At 29.2% G+C, this 23,123-nt stretch overlaps 1 protein-coding gene across 1 annotated transcript in view; it reads right to left on the reverse strand.

The window, feature by feature from the left end:
* Lerp (lysosomal enzyme receptor protein) overlaps positions 1-17,365 on the reverse strand; it is an 83,399-nt gene extending 66,034 nt beyond the window's left edge. Inside the window, exons 1-3 of the mRNA XM_067269994.1 lie at positions 17,060-17,365; positions 7,651-7,930; positions 7,317-7,545 (exon numbers count right to left, since the gene is read on the reverse strand). Coding sequence (XP_067126095.1) covers positions 7,317-7,545; positions 7,651-7,930; positions 17,060-17,166 — 616 coding nt within the window. The 5' untranslated portion in view covers positions 17,167-17,365. The remainder of the gene's footprint in view (positions 1-7,316; positions 7,546-7,650; positions 7,931-17,059) is intronic.
* Positions 17,366-23,123: the final 5,758 nt, after the last annotated feature.

Consider the following 23,123-nt stretch of genomic DNA (forward strand, 5'->3'; position numbering starts at 1 on the left):
AATTAAATGCTACTGGATAAACTTTAAAATTGCCATGTCCTGACAGTAACTGTGCAAATTTAAAACTGTATTGAGTGATAGGAGAACTAGAGAAAGAGAAACATTGAGAAGAAAAAGCTTAGTTGTGCGATCTTTTTGCATTTTTTTTCCATTCTTCATTCCAGAGCCGAGTAAAGTATGTTGTCAAAATTTGCTTCAAGTACTGTGTGGAAACAGGTAGGCTAGTTACCTTCATGTTGTTGTCAGTTTCAGTTTTCTTTGCTTTCGGATCGGCTGTTTCATTTCCCTATAACCAGTATATGCTAAAGTTTTATTCTATCTGCATAAGAAGATAATAGAGCTTCATTTTTTAAAATCTGTTCATTTTTAATTCTGCTGTTAAGAACAGCAGTAAGACCTGACCTGGAGTCACTACATATGTTCACTTGCTTTTCCTTATCCTGTAGTTTGCATACCCAGGTTACTATTTGATATATTATATTTCCTCCCTTTCAGCCTGAAAGATTGAAGTGTGAGATCGAAATTTGTAATTTAGGATAAAGGTTGGGTCTGTAATATTATTACTATTATAGCAAGTAAATATACAAACACTGCCCCCAACATCTCTGATTTGCAGGGGTGGCCAACGAGTCGATCGCCAAGCCAATTTTGGTCGATCACTCGCAATGTCTTCACGTAATGTATGATATTTGTAACCGAACGCAACAGTAGGCCTATGCATGCAGTTATGACTCGACTCATAAGCAGTGCACCTTGTACTGAAACATAGTGTTATAAACATAGTATGTATTTCACACTTTCCCCTCCCCACTTAGACTATGCCTCTGACAACAAGTCGATCATGACACATTTTTAAAATAAAAAGTAGATCTTACGTACTCAAAAGTTAGCCACCCCTGCTGATTTGGACCATCTGTAAGTATATAAATCTGTCTGCTTGTCAAAAAAGATGCTCTTCTCTAAACCAACAGTTGGCTTCTTCATTTCAGCAGGATGTAGAATATTTCCCATCATGAGTTTGTCAATATTAAACATATTTAAACCAGTTGCCCAAAGATGATGTTCATATACTGGTAACAGAGATCCACACCTAATGTAATATTCCAGAATCTTTTTTTGAATAGAGGCCATGGCATTAATTTAAATAACAAGAATTGCTTCAGTAGAGACTGTTTTATAGCCGCGTGTTATCCTTAAGGCAAGTTGCCTCTGTACCCTTAAAAATTTATCAGCTGTACTTTTAACATAAACCACATGCCCCCAACTGAAAGCTGCATAAGAAACTATAGGCTATATAGCACCAGTGAAAATGATGCTGCAAAAATTGGTAATTAGGCCCTAAGTGCATTGAGAACAATTCAGAATTTATTATGCTTGGGTGCCATGTGTTTGATTATCAAAGGCTCTTTAATATATAGAAATACTGTTCCAGTATCCTTTTTTTTTGTTTGAAACCACTGCTAATATAGCTGACAAGACTGAAAATAGCATCCTCTATGCCTTTACCTGCTCTACATTCATACTGTTGTTCTAAAAACCATGTACTATTATTTGCCTCCCAGTTAAGCCTGGTAATTATCAATTTCTCAAAAATTTTACCCAACACTGGGAGTAAAGTGATAACCCTTTAGGCTTTAGGACTGTATTGGTCTGTACAGTTTTGTTTCTTTATCAGGCAAATTTTTGCAATCTTCCAGCTGTCTGGAAAGTAGGAAATTGTAATATACTGATTGTAAAGATTTAACAGAATAGCAAATATACCATAAAAACAAATGGCAATAAAATAATAAAATCAATTATAAGATAGCAAAAATATCAGACTTGAATTTATGATTGATATATTATTTTACATAAAAGACTTTTAGCTGATACCTTAGTCTGTTTTAAATTAACAAGTCATTGAATTTGAAAATAATCAAGGTCAACTTTTAAAATATAAAATCATCACTATTAATGAAATATTGATAAAACAATATATATATTGTAATACAAATAAAAATAAATATAAAATTACACAAAAAAATTAAAACTTGAAATAGAAAAAATAGCTTAATTTTAAAATAGAGAAGCATTTGTTTGTGTAAATAAGTACAGTGGGTGATTGGTAAACGAACACTTTCGTGAAAGATTTTTATGTTTGGATAATGAACACCTCACAGAACAAACACAAGAAGCAGCGATGTAAAATAATGAATACTGAATGGTCTTCTCTTGTCCTCAAGCAACAATTTGAAACCTCTCCAATTGACACTCAACCTGGTAGGTACTGATCAGATAGTATTCTTCTGAACTTTGAAACTCTCTCTTGTAATTCCAGCCTTTTATTTTTCTTACAGAAACAATTCTTTTATAGTATTCGCGAGACTGTCAAGCGGGCACTCGTTAAGTTTTGTGTCAGTCTTTATTTTCAAAAGGTGAGAGTATAATACCAAGGATAGAGAGTGGGCAGAAGATGTCTGATGTTGCTGGGCAGTATGGCTTAAACAGGTCTACAGTAGGCCACAGTTCAATCTTATCTAAGAAAGATACTGTATAATCAAGAAGAGTCAACTAACTAAAGGAGTAACAAAAATAACATCTGAGAAATACAGAACATTGAAGAACTCATAATGGAACCTGAAACTGATCTGATGACAGAAGAATGCCAAGAAACTCGGCGAGATATGTTTTTCCGGAAAAGAGGATTATTGCCGATATTTGCTATTAAACATCTTTTGAGGAAGTGGGAGGATGTCAGAACAATGATCTTAGAATGGCATTGAAACCAGGTTGAGGTTAATAGGCTTGGGAATCTCTACAATTATAATGCTATTAATTACTTCTGAAAAATCCTGAAGAAGACAGATTCTTTAATCCCCACAAATAGAAAAAACATGACCAATAAAAATGCAAGACTGTGTGTGTATGTATATATATTATATATATATATATATATATATATATATATATATATATATGTATTTTTACTATTACATAGAAATAAACATAGTAAGAAAGTATATATTTTTGATTTTTTGGGGTCTCCAGAATGAATTAATCAAATTCCCATAAAAACCTATGGTAAAATTGATAATCAGTTCGGACAAAATTGACAAACAATTCGGATAGCGAACAAAGTCTTGGAATGGATTATGTTCGTTAACCGATCACCCACTGTACTTTCAATCCTTTTAAGAGATCATCTACAAGTTCATCAAATATTGTAAAATTGTAAGATATACACCAAGAGCTTTGGTTTATTTGATTATGGCAATGCAACACAGGGACAATCTGCTGAGAGAGATGCCTCCCAAAAGGACTTTTATAAGAAATTGGCCCCTATTTAGGTGTTACAAATGTGAAGAAAACCCAGAAAACTCCACATGGCTAGTCTGTTGGTGAGACACAAACCCACAACAAACTACTAGTGTTCAGTGATTTTATTCATTTTGTTACAGGTGGGCTACATTGGGAGCACTTACAAACAGAATAAAAGAAAAAAGTAATGTAAGCACAAAAAAGCAATAAACATAGCATCAAAATTTGCAATAATACAAGAGAATGAAATATATTGAAACCAAGCAAAAACTGCTAAGGATATCAGAAATCCCATATTACCACATAATAATGAAGATACTGGAAATATATAAACAGTCCATCCAGGGTAATTGTGTTAATAAATGGTACCAGGATTTTATCAAATACATGGAGGATGCTATAAAAGGAAACAGTTTCACGAATTTACGAATAGTTGAATGGTTAGATATATTTAAATATATATGCAAAATATCCTCATTAATTCAAACTTGGATAGTTTGAAATTCCGTTAGTTCGTAACTGTACTATTTGTCCTGGCAGGGGATATACAGATTTACATGTTAAAGAATTTGGATAGTTCAAAATACAGCTACTTCAAAATTTGAAGTAAAAATTCTGTTTGAACTCTGATGTGCATATGTTAACTTGTTTGTTTAGGTCAGTGTTTTTCAACCTTTATAATCTCATGGAACACTTGAACCTATAATTAAATTTCCATGGCAGACTCAATTATAATGATTAAAAAAAGAGTAAAAAGAAAGATTGTATTTTTCATAATTTATTTATTAACACAAAGCAATTTATTATAATTTCTAATAAATAGATAATTAAAATTCTTAAAAAAATATTATTTATTGTTCAGTTTATTATAATTGAACATTTAATGAGATATCTGACCTAAAAAAACAATTAACATTAAGTTTTAATTTGCATTTAAAAGAAATAACTTGGTGTTATGTGCATATAATTTTGCTTATGAATATATATTTTTTTACTACATTATGTATACATTTATTTATTTTAACAATGTAAAACTCATATCAATTTAAAGAGGTTTTAATTTTAAAATGTACACTTATTGATTGTTCTTTGAGCTTCTTTTGAAAATAATTTATTAGATAACCTTCAAAAATTTTTGTGGCACACAGGTTGAAAATCAGTGGTTTAGATCGAAGTGCCTCCTACATACTATAAGAGAACAATGTAAGAAACAGAGTCCGAGCTGTATTTTTATTTTCTTTTTTTTTTGTTTTTGTTATGAATATTTTATTTTGGGACTTATGTTTAGTTAGGGCAAAAGTTCTTCACTCACCCACTGTAACAAATAAGACAAAAAGAAAGAAGGGGGAAAAAAAAAAAAAAAGAACCAACTCACCGAACTGACGAAGCACCATAGGAAAAAAACTAAAGGGCTATTGCGCACCCGCACTCGGAAGTTCTGACATGAAAAGGTGGGACGACCCCACACATACTAGAATCAGAACTCACTAAATGACTTAAAAGTGACATCTCAAGTATGTAACATTTAATTGAGAAAAAGTAATGTAAAAGTCGTTAGTAGATTTTTCGGATTAATGCTGACCAGACAAAGATGTTAATCACTGTTAGTGTCTAAGTATGTAAATGAGGGGGTGGTTCCAGAGAACATTTGTAATGTCACCTCACGACGTATAAAAAGAACAAGATCCGAGACGACGACTGAGGTGAGCTTCCAATTGATCGAGAGAGAGGTGTGCTGCCAAGGAAGTCGAAAGCGAGGTTCGAGCAGGTGATTTCCAGATTGGGAAAAAGGATAGGAAAGTTTTGCGATTCAAAGGTTGAATTGTACATAGTTATAAATTGAATTTTGATTTTGTCGGAAGTCTCAGGGGATTAGTTCTAGATCGTAGTTGATAAGTTATCTTGTTTTGTCAGTTCGAAATAAGTGTCCTTTGTGAAATAAATTGTTTTAGAATTTACTAATTTGTACATAGTCTTATTAGTTCACATTAAAACTTGATTTGTTCTTTATTATTGGTTGACTATTTATAGTTATAATTTCCAGAACACGCAAAAGTCCAGGCCTGGCATAAATTTTTTTCACGCAAACCCGTGTAAAGTACCCGTTGAGTTGACGGTCGGTAAGTTAGCAATCGCCTTGCAATATATCTTTAGTCGTTCCAGTTTGATTAGTACTTTACAACAATACATCAAGAATGACTCTAATCTGGTCAATATGGCTTTGCTTTTATAGTAACATACTTTCAGGTGTCACTTTACCCATGGAAAATCTTTTTTCTCTTATTTCATAAAATACGGCTGGGCAAAATTGAGCTATAAGTAACAGATTGTAATATTCGTAGGGGTCTAAGCTACTAGATTTGGGCAACTTACTACTTTTGGGGCTACTTTAAAAATAATTTAGGCTACATTTTGAGAATTCTGCTTTACTTTTTATAAAATTTATCAGGCCACCTGTCAGATTCTCACTGGACATATTCTGTTTAATTAATAATAATATAAATAAATGCAAGTAATGTAAATAGCATCCTGTACATATTGCCTTATTCTGTTTATTTAATAAATTACAACAGTTACATAGCATTCAGCATATTGTACAGAAATATGTAAATCTTGAATAATTCAAAACTTGATAATTTGAATTTCAATTATATGTCCCTTGAATTTCCAATTAATGAAGATTTCTTATAGTTGTATTACTATTTTTAAACATGTTCACATGAAGGTGTGAAAACAATTTGCAAGATATTCCTACAGATACAATATTTAAAATTAATTATATACAAGTACACATTAATTTGTTTGAAACCCATTTATTTAAATTTTAAATGTGTTCTGCTAAATTCATTGAATAACAATCGCACACTACAGTTTTATAATTTTATAATATTCGATTCTAAAGATGACCCTTTAAAAAAGACTGAAATTACTTGCTTCACACAAAACAAATGCTGAGAAATTAAAGGCAATATGATAAATAATCAGTTAATCTATTAATTAATTAAAATAGATATGTACAGAGAAGTTTCCAATTCTTTTTAAATTTTGATTTTGATTGTTAATGACTTATATGTATTTAAAATTATATTAATACATTAATATTCAAAAACACGTACATATGAACTAATTCCATAATGTTAGGAGTACTTTCACTCACCACTAAAATGTTATATGTTTATATTTTTAAATTGTAATTTTGCTTATGATGATGACTTGTGTAAGGTGCCTTGCTGTTAACACACAGACACATTTTATTACATGTATAGTTTAAATCAGATTATTTGCATTCTACAAATTTTAAAATAGATGATATATGTGTTTTAAAAACAATTTTGCAATAACCATACAAAATATATTATAAATATCATTTACAATTCATAAATATTCCAATTGTTAATATCTATGATTTTATTATTGTAATATTTATATGCAAGGCACCTGATATTCTAAATATGTCAGGAAGTTTTTAAAAATTTTAATATTTAAATTTAGATTCTTTATGATGCTTAATTATACATTTCCTAACATTATGTTTATACTAGACAATTCATATTCTCATTCATATTTTCTGTGTATTTTTATTTATTAATTATGATTATTCATTAAAAATATCTAATACATTGTAATGCAGAATAAACAGAAATAAGCAAAATTAATTTAGAATTAGAATACTTTTATATATAAAAATAAACATAATAGGAATTTCATTCTATGTTTTTAGAAAATTAATAATAAAGCATTTAATGAATTACAAAAATAATATTTGAAATCAAGATTTAAAACTTTATGCATAATTACATATAACTGCATTTTCATCATAAAATTAATTGTAAAATAATTAAATAATAATTGTAAAGTGTAAAATAATTAAATTTTTATTAATTTAGAAATTAGTAAAAATTTAATTACCATAAAACGGCAAATTATTTTGTATCTTTTGTTATTCGATTTGATAAATAAATTATTTTTTGATTATATATCTATAACAAATACTAAAATTTGTATTTTAAAAGCCATACCTATTATTTCAGAACAAACATTAATGTAAAATTCAACTGATGGATAAGCAGATTCTACTGAATAATGTCCTTTTGACTGTATAAGACGTGTTAAGTCTCTCTTATTTCCATCTTTATCATAAACATAACAAGGAACTTCTTTAGCTTTATTTAACGAATTACATACTGCAGATGTCTTCCAAATAAAATCAATTCCACATTTCCCTTTCAAACTTAACTGTGGTGAACCCTAAAAAAGAAAAAAATTATTCTTGTAAAATTTTAAAAATTATTATACTTACACTTATAATTTACTAACAGAATAAGTCAAAATTAAATATAAATTTTTATTTACCAAATGAGGGTCACAAATAAGTGTTAATGTATATATTTCATTAAAATTTTTATATGGACAAACTGGACCTTTGTTAAATTCAACAACATATGAATTTTTTGTACTTTTGATAGAAGCATTTAATGGAAAGTCAACCAAACTCCTTGCAAATCCATCTTTAAACATACAAATTGCACTTTGAGAACAATTATCTTTTCCTGGACTAGAATCAAATTTTAAAGGACGGCAAACATTGATTTCATAACCCTCTCCATTAGCCATTTTCACAGTCCATGATGGCCTAAAAGAAAAAGATAAATATTATATAATTTATTGTATCTTTTATAGTTTTATTTTAAATATTTATATCTTATAATGAAGTTTAAAGCAAATTAAATATTAATCCAAATTTTACATTCATAAAAATTTCAAATTTATAAACAAAAATAAAGTTATTACTATTAAATAATGTTTATGAAATTACAATTTATAAGTTATCAAATGTTTACAAAATTCTTAATTATTTTAAACAAGTTAACTCAATAATCAATGACATGAAAGATAAGAGAACATTATTTATATAAGACAGAACTTTGTTTTCAATATAAATAAAAACAAAACGATATCAAATCAGGAAACCAGCATAATGTCAATATAAACAGAAAAACTTTCTATTTTAAGCAAAAATACATTAGCAACTACTTAATATACAAACATTAATATAGTACATCAAGATAAGATCTACTTTTTATTAAAGTAAGAGATAATAGTTTGGAAACATTGAATGCTAAATATTCAGCAAATATTGAAGTCAACCTGTTTACGTATTTATTAATTTCTTACTTTATTTAAAAATCAATGTAAAAATTTTGGATATAGACTACATAAGTCAAATTGCTTATAATCATGGATACCGCTGACATTCATGTTATCAAAATTAGCATGTCTCGTGTTAAAATGCACAATAACCCTCAATTTAATGTACTTTTTGGGAAAAATTTATATATGCTATTGCCAAAGTCCATTAAATTGCATCTGTTTTAGAAAGATATATTAATAACAAATTTAAAATGTGCAAGATGTGTTAAAATGTTATAATGTACTGTACTGTACATTAAAAAATTTATACTGATTGACTCACTAATTCAACCTTTTAGCCTGCTCTATTCACAGATAAAAAAATATTTTAAGTTATAACACACCTTCAATTGCCATGTATCATTGGGCTATAATTATTAAATTTATTATGAGATGGAACTCCTTCTAGGGAGATGTTAGATTCCATCTTTGGTACCTTTGGTACAAAGATAGCTTTGTTCTAGCAAGAACAAAGGTAATTACACTTTATCAGATTCTAATCGCTTCACAAAATAATTCTTCAGCTATATTTAAAAAATCTAGATGATTTGGAAGACAACAGATTTAGAACATTTCACAGACAATAAAAAGACTGAATAACTGTCAAGATGAGTTGCCCACAAATGGGGACTAATGGAGTGCTAATAGAGAAGTAATTAACAGTATTTCTGTTATCTTAATATAACTTATTAAGATAACAGAAATACTGTTAATTACTTCTCTATTAAAAACAGCCAAGTGCCAAGAACTTTCTAGAAATGAAAGATTCTTGGCAGGAGACAGACACGAGAACGGGAAGAGGAATAACTGGAAGAGTTCAGGGAGTAGCTCAGCATCATGGTGGAAGTATATAGATGTGCTTATAAAATGATAAAAAGTCTGAAGTATTATCTCAGAAATATATTTTGCAACTTTGTAATTGTTCTGTATTTTCTAGTACAAGAAGTGCTTTCTTTCCATTTTTTTTTACTTAGTTTTTAAATGATATAAGGATTAAAAAAAAAAAAAACAGATTAATACAACATTTATTAAAAGGCAAGTTGATGTAGCTTTCAAAAGAATTATGAACAATGGCTAAAATTTTGAACATTTTCCTATGACTTCTATGTCTAATTCAAAGTACAGTATATATTTTAAAATTGTGAAGATTGCCAAAAGAAATTACTTACTGATATATCAATAAATATACCATATATGAGGTACCTCTTTATAATCCATGCATGCACTTATTCTTTATTGCAAAACATATCATACACAGAGGCAATACCCAAAGGCATCATCTATGATCTGTTTTGTAATTATACGAGTATTGTTGTTATTATATCTGTTTTGTTATTATTCTGTTGATACTACTGAGAAATAAATGGCATGAAATATAGCTTACAGAATAGTTTTCAATGAATTTAAGGAACATATTACACAACCAGAAACATGAAATTTGACAGTTTGATCAATAGATTCTAATAAATACAATAATGAAACACATGAAGAAATTAAAGGATGAAAAAAAAATCAATATAGCTGACAGATGGATCAAAATATTTAATGAAATATATGAAAACAATCTTGAATTATAAGATTTTAATAATCTGATAAAATTGGTCCTTTACTTTTCAGGAAATTCTGTAGAAAGAGTACTTTAACTTAAAATGTTATGTTGCCTGTCCTGCATATCAAGGAAGCCTGTCCTGTTTGTATGGTAGCATCTATGAGTGTGTCAATGATTAAGAGTTTCCAGCAGTTAAAAGAGAAGTTGAAATTGAACAGTGGCATGGCTTCCATGGATGGCAGGCCACTGTTCAATTTCCGCTTTCCTTGTATTTTCTAAAATATAAATACATATTGTGCGATTATTTTCATATTAATAAAGAACAATATTTCAAATTTGGAATTTGAAATATTGTTCCAAACGGCTGGTCTTCGTTCCGATTAATCATTACAAACAAATCGCAGCTCGAAGAAGGACCCAGGAGGGATCCAAAAATGTTTGCTTGGACAGTTATTTGTACTTCACCCCGGTTAAAGGTTTATGAGAGATTAATTGCATTATTTTTATATTTTAACATACTTTGAATTACTTAAAATTAATATTTTATTATAACTGCGTTATGTATTTTATTACAAATTTCTATACATATGAAAAACAATGATAAGATTGCTATTGTGCATTCGAATATAAATTCGTATATGAAAATTCCCAATGGATGCACTGTATTGTCGAATATAGGGCAGCTTTCACAGCAAAAATATTTGAATGGTGTAATGCAGCCAGACTATAGACATTCACGCATGCACTTTACACAGCACCAACCTCTCGTGATTTAGCTTGTGGATGCTACACACCAAAATATCATATAATGCTTCCAACGATTCTATCCATTAGCCACTCGTAGGGAGCTATTTGACTAAGTGCGTTGTTTTAAGATTTAAAAAGTAAAAAAGATTTTATGTTGTTTTTATGTATATTTCTTTACAAATCTATATTTAATTATAATTTTCTTTTAACTATAATTAATTGACAGATTTTCAGACAATCTTCAGAATTTTTATCATCACTTTTAGATGTTAATAATTTTTAAAATATTAAGAAAAACAATTTTCCGAAGCAGGTGTTAATTCTTTAAGTAAATTTTATAGAGAATTTTTTGATTTATCTAAATTACGTAGTGAATTGCAATATTTATATTTGTGTCAAGACTATATTGGCAAGTCACTCTTACACACAAAAAATATAATTAATGACAATCCGAACAAAAACATCCTAGAAGAATTATATGATTTAATATCATTAATTTTTACGGTAGCATCTATGAGTGTGTCTGTTGAGCGCAGTTTTTCAACCATGAAGCGAATTCATACATTGGCAAGGAAGTCAGAGGAAAGTTTGTCATCACTAGTGTTACTTTCGAGAAAAAGAGCTTTTAAATACTTTGATGGAATTGATGACAAATGATTTTTATGATACAGTAATTAAAGACTTGGCAGAAAAAAATTGCCAAATAGAGTTAGTTTATAAAAAATAAAAAAACAAGCACAAAAAATACTTCAAAAACCTTTAATATGCAGCTAAAACTATGAATTACGTGACTGCAGATCCATCGGAGGTGTCAGTCAATCAGGACGGTGCAGAAATTATACAAAAAGTGGCAAATAGAAAACAGCTTAAGTACACGGAGGCTTGGTATATTTGTAAATACAGTGAAAAAGAGCAAAGTATTAATTTTAGAGAATCCTATAGGGTCCAATCGATGTGGAAAGCAGCCGCTATACATGTGTAAAAGAGCAAACTGAGATTGTGCAACTTTGTTTTTTAAGAAACGTTCTAAATTTTATGTTTGGCAATAGAATTTTTCGAAATAATGGTTCTTGTTTGATCCTGAGGATGGTCAATAAAGTTGACCAAAAACGTTAGATTGTTTGTGATAGTTTTAGCTGCACATTAAAGGTTTTCGAAGTATTTTTTGCGTTTTATATTAAATGCAGTTGGCGTGGTAGTAAAAAAACAAGTTCTTATATCTTTGTTTCATGTCAATATTTATTTTAATTCTAAAATAGATAAAACTGTTTATTTTTGTCATTTTCAGTAATTGTTTAAAATTTTCATGGAAACACAGCGTCCCTATCATCAAATGTCACTACATGCCACTGAAATTGAATATTGAAATCATTAAAGCAATGCTAACTATAAAGCAAAATTATGGCATAAAATAATAAAATTTTAATAATAAAGTACTTAAACGAAATAAGAACAATACACTATGTTATATTCAAGCAATTTCACACTCACTCTGACAAAGGATTACTAACACAAATGTTTTAGCAAAATAAGTTCCATTAAATTCTCAGAATTGATTATACATCATAATTTTCAACCACTGTATTGATAGAATGAGGCTTCCTTGATATGCAGGACAGACAACACAAGCACAAACCTGCTCTAACTTTGCTTATCCTCCAGAACAAGCCTATAAACCAACCCAGCTTTTATCTCCAGGATAACATTTTTGCTTTATACCAGGCCTGATCCTAATTCTAGTTTCATTGCTCTTTTTAAATATTTTAATTTTATAAATTTTATTTATTATATTTATTACAAAATAAGTTTGTGTGAAAAATATGCTTGATTTGACTTTAGGAAACATTCTAAATCAACCTAAATATTAAATTTTGATATCCCACCGTAATAAAAACATTGCTTTTTTGTTATTAGATTTTCAAAAATTTTGTGAAAAAATTTATATGCCGTATTCTTTTTTTACATCACCAAATCACTATCAGCAATAATGTACTAACAAATTGTTAATGTATTTATATTTCTTGATGAGAGTTAAATAAATTTTTATTTTAATATTTATCGGCTGTGGCTCCTCTATTCCGTTTCTGCTATACAGAAATTATGGTTAGTCTATCTGGTAATGAATACAATAAGATGTATTTAATATTTTCATTATACTATAGAAAAATTCACTGAAAAGAGAAATTCATTGTATAGGACTTCATACTAAGGAAGTCTGGCTATATATTGGATATGATAGGATGAGAATATACTATACTTGTTACAATTATATCTATAGTTCTCGTTGGGGATATTGGTGGTGTCGGCAGCATTACTTATGGCACAAGATGACACAAAGATCAAAGGAGAATACTTAATCATAAAAAATTTGCTGACAATACATCAAATCTACAAATTTGCAGGAATCTTGTTTTTGTACATTTTTTAATTAGTTGATTTCTATATTTATTGTAATATTTTGCTTAGTTATTCTACATGACTGTACTGATTGCAAATAAATGAGTCAGTCAGTCATTAAGCTTTAAGATAAATAATGATATGGTCTTTCATTACAAGCACTTTTTGCATAGGTGGTAACTGCTCTCCTTAACTTCTGAAGTCTGAGAAGAATTCAGGCTTGAGAAGTTAAGCAGGACAGTTGCTCCTTATTAACATGAAAGCCATTAAGTATATAACATTCTAATTAGGGTTTCTCATTTCCTGGTTCTTTGCTTGTCTCGAGATTTTGTGAAAAAAGTGATCTGTTTCCCAAGATCCCAGGAAATCCCAAGATATAATTTATTATTTTTTAGATATAAAATAAATCTGCAAATCAAATGATATAATTATTTTTAATTTTTTAAGTAACTTAATACATCCTGCAACCTCCAAAATAATAATAATAATAATAATAATAATGCTGTGTAAAACATGTAATAAAAATTAGTAACAAAAAAAACCTTTCACACTTTGTTTCTAGCAATTAAATCACTAAGTACAAATGTTTTCAGCCATTTTGAATGGCCTTCTTCAGGTACAATAAGGTCGGTTGGAACGTTGGTTAGCAGATATTTACATGATGTCAGTGTTTATGAAGGTATCTTCTTACAAGTTCCAACCGACCTTATTGTACCTGAAGAAGGCCATTCAAAATGGCCGAAAACGTTTGTTTCTAGCAATTAAATCACTAAGTACAAAGTGTGAAAGGTTTTTTTTTTGTGTTACTGATTTTAAGTAGTTCTAGCTTTGAGTGCAGAGAGTATTAAAAATTACCTTTGAATTACATATAAATTTTTACAAATAGAAAAAAATTTATTAAAGTTTGTTGGAAACTACTTACAAAAAAAAAGTCTCTGAATTGAGTTGAAAAATTTAAAGAAAAAAAATGATCTTAGACCAAACTCCTAACTTAAAAGGTAATTTTTGTTTTTTAAATAAAACATAATACAAAATATTATTGTAAAGTTTTATAAGATTTTAAAAAGCAAAGATGGTCAATACTCCGATCACTCAATCTGGTTCTTATTTTATTAATGAAAAGTCCTGCTACTGAGAATACCCTTTCAGATTCAATTGATGTGGGTGAAATCGTCTTTAATGCATTTAAGAGAAGACAGATGTTATGTGGTTTTTCACCTGTAGTCTTGAAGATCTCTAGTTCGTTTTCCAGATGCGTTGCAGTACTTCTTTTGCTCTATAGTATTCTTGATTTGTCTTTTTTGGCTGCTTAGTGGCATCAAGCTAATAGCCCGATAATTCAGCAGTTCATTTAGCTTTAATAATTAGTAATAAATAAATGCCACCTTTAACTATCCAGCAAATTGTTTAATAAATAAAAATAAAAACATTTTCAACCGTTTTTCCAATGTTATTTATTTGCAGCCATGTTTTTATTATCTATTTGTTATTATATATTTATTTATTTCTTTTGTTATATTTTTATACTATTTTTACTATATATTATTTAATTTGTTTATGGTTAATCTTGATGTGCATCTTAATTGTATTTACGCAGGCGCAGTTCATGTTTTTCGTATTTAATTCTTTGCGTTCTATTTTTAGTATTCTTTTGTTAACTGAAGAAGGCCGTTAAAAACAGTTGAAAACGTTTTTATTTTTATTTATTAAACAATTTGCTGGATAGTTAAAGGTAGCATTTATTTATTTAGTATATTATCTCCAGTAAGATCTAGTAGTATTATTTAATAATAAGATTTATGAAGAAAAACTTCATACTTATATACTTCATACTCAGTTGTATCTTTGCCCAATTTGCACAACGTGCCATAATGCAATTATTGAAGCTACTGGGTATGGTTTCTCCTATGTAACACTTTGGACTAGGAAACGTGAATATTTTATAAATGACTCCTGCAACTTCTAATTGTTTTCCTAATCTTCTTTGCCAAATGAATGTATCCACTGATGAGGCCAGTTAAAAAGGGTGAATGCATTTGGAACTAATGAAAATGGAATTTTTGGAAAAAGTTAAAATAAAGGTCTAGTATTCATTTGTTATTTGGTTTCTTTGCCTTGAAAAATTACTCAAAATCGAATATAAAGTGTATAATATTACTCGTTAATACTCTAGAAAGATTTTATTTTTAGATTTTATGTTTAAAAAAAAAAATACAAATGTATTCTGACAGTTTATGGGTTAATTATACTTTCTATTTGCAAAATTTCTTCAACCTTAATACAAAATAAGAAAAAAGTGACCTTTTAATAAATTTGTGGGATTTCCCGGGTTAAAAAACAGCCAGGATTACCAGAATCCCATTAGAGAAACCCTAATTCTAATATTGACAAGTTTTATAAATATTCAAACATTCAAATAGAGAAATCAAAAATAAATACAGATCCTCCTTAATGTTCTTTTCTTTTTGTTTGTACATAAACAATATTTAGTTATTTTACCATTTTTAAAAAGTTAAAGATTGAGGGTTTTATTGAGAAGTTGCAGGTTTGAGTCCCATTCCAGACTCAAACCTGAAACTTCTCAATACAGGTACACAGGAAGTTGAGATGATGGGGCACCAAAATTCCAAAATTGTTACATATGAGAATGAATGAATTCATAGACACTGCCACACATGAGTTTGAAAAATTATATTATGAAATATGACATGCATTATATTAAAAAAAGTATTTATTTATTACTTTTACATTTGTAACAGACTAATGAAAGGCATATCAAAAAGGCTCAATATTTAAGTTTGTCCCTGGTGCCAAATGCTCTAGCAATGGCTCCAATACATAACCTACTTACAAAAAATACATTTTTTAAACCAGATTACAACCATTTAAAATTATTAATACAACTTCTTTTATAGGAGTATTTAAACCAGCATTTATCTGAAAATTTGATGGAGATCAATTTGAAATACTATTTAATACCCATACTTAACTTATCAGAAAATAAAGAAAGCCTTTGTTTCGATATAACCTTTTATCACTAACTATTCCTAGGTATTAGATATATATAATTATTAGGGATAAAGTTAAACTGTTTAAACATTTCCTTTAAATTAGTATATTGTAATGATGACTTACTATATATTTTAATATTCTCTGGATGATGATATGAATTTTTCTTCATACTCTATTCTGTTCTTTCTATAAAACAATTTTCTTAACATGCTACAATAACTCTATATATCGGTAATGTCGATAATGCAGCAAATGTCGAGAACTACGTACATAAAGTATAACTTATTGCATATAGTGCATATAAAGCTAGTATATGAAACATGTTATAGCTTCGCAAGGTCCAGGCGAATTCAAATTATGGGACCCCACGTACAGCATCGACTTTGGACATTTTTCTTCGAGAGAATGTTTTGGGAAAAATACTTTCACGTAAAAGATCGGTTTGGAGCCCCAAAACCAATCTTTTATATGAAAAGATTTTGGGTAATTGCCCATAGAATAACGCACCACTGATATAGAGGTATAATTGTCAAGGAAATTGTCTGCTGGAATGTAGTGTCATAAACTATTGTTTCACAATAGTTTAGAATTCAAAATTTTGTGTCAATGTATTCCAGTTTGGATTCATGTTACCAAACTAACTCTTTCATATTCATTTTTACGTATAATTAACGAAACGTGTTTCGTATTAAATTTACGCATAACAGTATACAGCAATTTACACCTAAATCGAAAGTATTGTCACACCTGTATACATAAGTATTTTCTTTCTTACATGTAATGGCGAAATCATAATCTCATCCTCAGAATATAATAAATTTTATTTAAATTTCATTTAAAAATGCTCAAACTGTAAAATATACTCACCAATCGAGAGAGCTGAAATCGTGATTTTCGTACTTTAAAGCACATTCCTTCGTTTTAACCACTAAAATGAAAGAAAGTAAAACAGTCACAACAATAAAGTTCTTCATATTTCTTAAAATAACGATTAACGAGTGCGTTTTAATACGCTAATAACTGTGACGACGCATAAATATCTTCTATTTTTGAGAAAAAGTAAGTCATCAACCGATATCAACGCAGCTTACTATGGAACTGAAAAGCACGTGATCAAGGTAAACTCGTGACGATGGCTAAATAATTCACGTGGTGAAATGAGTCAAACATCACATGATGACGTCAACTGCTATTGTTTATACATTATTTTACATTTATTTATATCCGCATTTTCGTATTTGTAAAATTATTATTTTTTCAATAAGAAAATATATTATTTATTAAATATAATTATTTTTGTTTAATTTTATTTACTTCATAAATTAATATATATTTCAAATAAATTGAAATTACTAATTTTGATATTTTGTTTTTAAATTCAAAAGCATATGTAAAATTGAAACTAAAATTAAAATGAATTAAATTAAAACGTAAATCGAAATTATTAACTTTAAACGTAAAAAAATACACGTCATAATTAAATCAGTACTAAAAATTTATATTTATTTTTTATTTTATTTTAAGTTTTGAAATAAAATATAATTTTACTTTCTTGGAAATGTTTTGAATAAAATCGTTTCCACGTTATAACTTCTTTAATAATTTTTAATAATAAATGTTATATATAAAGTAAATCGAGGAATTTTAATCGATAGAACCAGATTGACGCCCGAATGGCCGAGCGGTTATGGCGTCGGCTTACTGCTTTAGAGGACACGGGATCGAATCCACGATAGCAAATATTCATTGGCGGTAGTCAATGAAAATTTGCTCTCGTGGATCCGATCTCGTGTCTCAGATATGTCGGGTTCCGTCCTCCCATCCAGTCTTTTCATTGTGGGCCTTACCGAACCACAATGGAGTTGTTCTAAAAATATGCCGACCATACTGTATTCGAACGGGAACAATTTTTTTTGCTGTGTCCCGACTGTACCGTCGTTTTAGGAAAATTTTCACCTTTTTCCCGCTTAAAAAAATTTAAAAACTTAGCTTTCTGTATATTAAACACATTTGTAAATTGTATTTCAAACGCGTGATCTGTTAGAAAATGTTTATTCTGCATTAATAAGGGTATGGATACTAAGAACGAAATGTCATGAAATATTGCTTATAGAATAGTATCCACGAATTTAACCACTTCGGCCATCCGGCTGTCTATGTAAAATAACGGTCCTAGGATTTGTGAGGTCCAACATTTATTTTTGAGACTCATTAATTAAAAGAACGAGGGAGTTAGAAAATAAGTTTATTTACGTCCATAATAATGTGAACATTTTAAATACGGAAACAGAGTAAAACACGATAAAGTAATAAAAATGCGTACAAGAGTTTTACAAAGATGTAGAACGAAATTATAAAAGACAATGTGATACAGGGGTGATCTGCCAAGAGAAAGTACCTCCCGAGAAGACTTTTATGGGAACTGGCTTCTATTTAGGTGAGACATGTGAAAAAAAAAACGCAGAAAACTTCATACAACCAGGCCGATGAGAACCCCATCACCAAATAGCAGCGTTCAGTAATATTGTCACTTTGCCACTGGTGGGTGGACTTTTACAATGATCTGGATAATTTAATAGGTGTAAGGAAATTCTCGCAGAAGAAAGCTTTCTTGCCTTTCGAAGCGCTAAATCCAGAAATTACAGTATAGTGGAAAAAATTAATTCTGCAGCAAAAATTCTTTCAATGTAACATCGAAAGTGAAGAAAGTCCCTCTTGATACGTTGTTTGGAGATGATTCTTTATCACTTTGAAAATAACCGTTTTGCAGTTGCAACAAATACTGGTACAATTATATTTTCAATAACTACTAATTTGAATATTTAAGTACTAAAATGTACTATTTAATTTGCGAGGCTTCTGCAAGCGTGAAGTTTTCTTTCGTGTTTATGTAGGTCTGCTACCATGTATTGGTACATACATAAGTACATGCAATGTATATGATAGTATTCTGTATTCGGTGTATCAGATTGGAAATAGTCACCACTTCTTAATCATTTAAAAATGCTTTCCTTTTTTTTTTGTTTAAAAATATTAATAATAGCGAGGCTGAGGCCGAAGTTTTAAACTCGAAAACGTGTACGTCGGACGTTCAGCGCCGCTTTTCTGTGAGCCTAGAAGTTTGACAATGGCGTTTGGAATGTCGAGCACGATTCCACTGACTTTCCAAACACCATTGTCAAACTTCTAGGCATACAGGAAAGCGGCGCTGAACGTCCGACGTACACGTTTTCGCGTTTAAAACTTCGGCCTCAACCTCGCTAATGTGTAGAAAGATGAAACCTTTTCAGATTTTTCTTATTTAAAAAGTCGCGTTTAACAAACAGATTGATTTTTTCCCTCTGCCTCTACCAGGACGACTGATCCTTTTGTTCTTTCGGCCACAAAAAAAAAAAAAAAAAAAAAAAAAAAAAAAAAAAGTGAGATTTAAGGATAAAAATGTGAGACCATGGGATTTACTCCAGTCACACCTAAACTATGACACTTGGCTGGTCTGCTACAGTATATCGTATATTACGAAATGTTGATGTTATTTACTTATTTTTCCTCCTTTCTTTCTCTCCTTTCTTCTCCTAAAGAACAAAACAACATGTAAGAACAAGAAAGAGATCGTTTTCTTGTCCTGACATGACCCTTTGTTCTTTTTTTTCTTTTCATTATTTTCTATTCTTATTATTTGGACCAGATGTTTGGATTAGACGCTTGAGTGACTCTTTTTGAGACACTCAAGCACGTAATTCAACAAATTAGTAGCAAGGGTAAAATGTAATTGTCAACGAGATTTGTAAGTAATTTATAGTAAACAGAAACATTAAGAAAGGTTAGAGAGGTTCTTTTCCCCCTTTAACCTTTCTTGAAAGATTCGGAATTCGTCCTTTTGTCTCCTTTAATGGAGAAACCATTACGTAATAAAAACAATACTTATTCTGAAGTACAAAAGATCTGATAGAAAGAAATAATTATATAGCTTAGTATTATAAATGTGTGCATAGTTGTGATTGACAATAGAGTCTATAAGTTAATGCTGTTGCATCGCATTAACTCATTAATTATTATCTTGACTGTTATTCAAGTAAAATTTACTAAGTCAAATTTATATTTAAACAATAAAGCTGTTGTCTAATCATTTAATCATTACTGAAAAATTTGAGTTATGAGAAACATTACTTCTCAATTTAGTATATATAGAGGTATGATATGGTTCCCCCCTTTCCATCTAAACAGAATTACAGTAGAATCCACTTGTTGTAATCTCTTTCGGAATTACCTGTAGAAATGATAATAACCGTTCGATTACATAATGCGGAGTAAATAAATAAAACTACAATGAGAGAAAATTCTGATTTTATTGACTCTGAACATGTTAAGTAAACATTTTTTCCTTACTATTTCTTCATAATTTCCATGTTTTTATATTGTGAAATGTATCTGTAATCGGTTAGGACTGACTTTTTTGTTTCATTATGAATAATAAATTACTTTATATATATTTCCTCCTTCAGTACTCGTATTCTCATCAGTTTACCAGTCAATTTACCCAAACAATAATTCAACGGACAACCCATTCAAAAGTTAGTAATGCTTGTCACCTGATCGGATTACTCGCTGTTGTTCACTGTTGAACGATTATTTCAATTCACTTGATTTCTCTTTTCATTCTAGATGAGTAAAACAAGAATTGATCGTGGTCGGAATAATATATACAAAACGCTATTGTTGGTAAATGAATGCTTTATACGGGTTTCTGCAAGGTGTACGAATCTGTCATTTTCAACGTTGCAAGAAGAATAAGGTAAAAAAGGTGATTTTACAAACTATCATTAGTCTGGCAGAGGCCCTACTGTGTTCAGTCCCGCCCAAGAAAAAGAAATGGATGATCAAATCAAACAATAAAAATAGCTAGTAAAAAAAAGGGAAAACAAAGGAAAATAGAAGGAAACAAAAAATGTGGCTACGATGGTACGGTGGATTTGTCAAAATCAGCCATACCATCGTCTGAAAGGTAATGAGTTATGGTATAGGTACACTAAATGTAAGACGTGGGCACCTTCTGAATTTTCTAGATGGAACAGTCAATCCGATTATGCGTCAAAGACGTAATCGGACCGCCACTACTTCTATAGACAACGGGTATTTTGACAATACCGATCATTCTTAGTGTTTTTAATTTTATTTTTTAGTATTGTCATCATTCAAAGCGTTTATTTTATATGAAATGTTATGAATCGATGATTTAATGAATTTAATTAAAATAAAGATCTGATCATTAGAATCTGTTTCATTTCGATTTTTTCATAAGTGACCATCATTACCCTTTACTGTTATCATTTAACATTTGAAGCTGATAATGATCAATCGTTATCAGCCATACGTTGAGACTGACAGCACAAAAAAACCAATTACAAAATTCCTATTTACTGAAATATAATGATAACTATAACCAAAACTTAAAGAAAGAATTTTATTGGTCATATTCTTCGAGCCTTCTATCTTAATTAGAAATGGATTTAGAAAACTTAACATTTGACGAATAAAGTTAAATAAAAGCGCTTTGTAATAGAATAGAACTCGTTGTTCTATTTAAATTTATCTTCGAAATAATATGCAGATAAATCTTTATTTATTAGAGATTATCTAGATATTAACGAAGATATGTTTTATCTGGCTGACTAACAAGTAAATGGCTAAATAAAGTATTTAATATCACGAGTGAACATCTCAACAGAGTGTTAATCACTTATAAACCAAGGATTATTACATAAGTTAACGTGATTTCGTCAATTTTCCACCATTATCTACAATTGCCAATTCTACGTGGCGAGTTTCACCCGCTTTACCCTAAAACGTGAAAAGATTAACCGTAAAGAGTCAAAAGCTTGTTGGAAATGACCATAAAGATAAGAAAGGACTTCTATTAAACAGTTTGTATCATTTTTATTTTCCTGGCTCTGTTATATATAACAGAAGGAAAGTATGTCGATCGGTCAAAAAGTTGACCCCTCAAGATTTTTACATTTTTTGGTTTTTTTCTGTGTGTAAGAATCTTAGTATATATGGGTTAGTATATATTTTAGCCTTTTACTATTTTGTAATAATTAAAAATCTAATAAGTTTTTAAAATAAAGTATCATAATACGTAGTTTTAAATGTAATATAGCCTATGTAATTTTAAAACTAACGATTTCATGAATTACAATAGATGAAAATAAATAACCAGAGAAAAATGTAAATAGTTCAAAAATTTCTAAATTAACCGTGACAAAGGGTTTCGGTTTTCATCATAATTTAAAATTTATTTCACGATGCATCTGAACAGGAAGCGGAAAATAGTCCAGAAGCATCATAAATATTCATTTATCTGCACTATTATTAAGTTTTGATTTTGAAAAATTACAATACATTTACAGTATACAAGTACAGTACATAAAAAAAAGGAAAAGAATGAATAACAAATTACTAAATTCATTTACGGAAATAAAACTTAAATTATCTCTGGTATATTTAATATAGATAATATCATATTACTTTTAATGTTTTCTAATGATTTTACTTTTTATCAATTGTAATATTCTTAAGACAAGCGTGTTTACACGACAAGAAATATTAACAAGTATATTTTAAATGGAGATAAAGAGATAAGAAACGATAAAAACAGAATTCATTAACCTAGAACTAATTCTATGAAATTGCTTGTTGGCAAGTGGTAACAATAGTGATTAATAATCATGAGACATCTTTTTATATCAAAATACCAGATGTGTACGTTATGGCTCATTAGAAAATTTATATTCACATGACACAGTCAATTAATGAACGTATACATTTTTAATTTATAAATTTTATTTAGAAAAATATTGTCTATGCAAATATTAATTTATTTTTTTAAAAAATATATTAAATAATTCATTTATATAATTATTTCTGCATTAAT

Source organism: Centruroides vittatus, unplaced genomic scaffold (genome assembly GCF_030686945.1).
Source record: "Centruroides vittatus isolate TY-2023 unplaced genomic scaffold, ASM3068694v2 contig_361, whole genome shotgun sequence".
In the NCBI taxonomy this organism is placed as follows: domain Eukaryota; kingdom Metazoa; phylum Arthropoda; class Arachnida; order Scorpiones; family Buthidae; genus Centruroides; species Centruroides vittatus.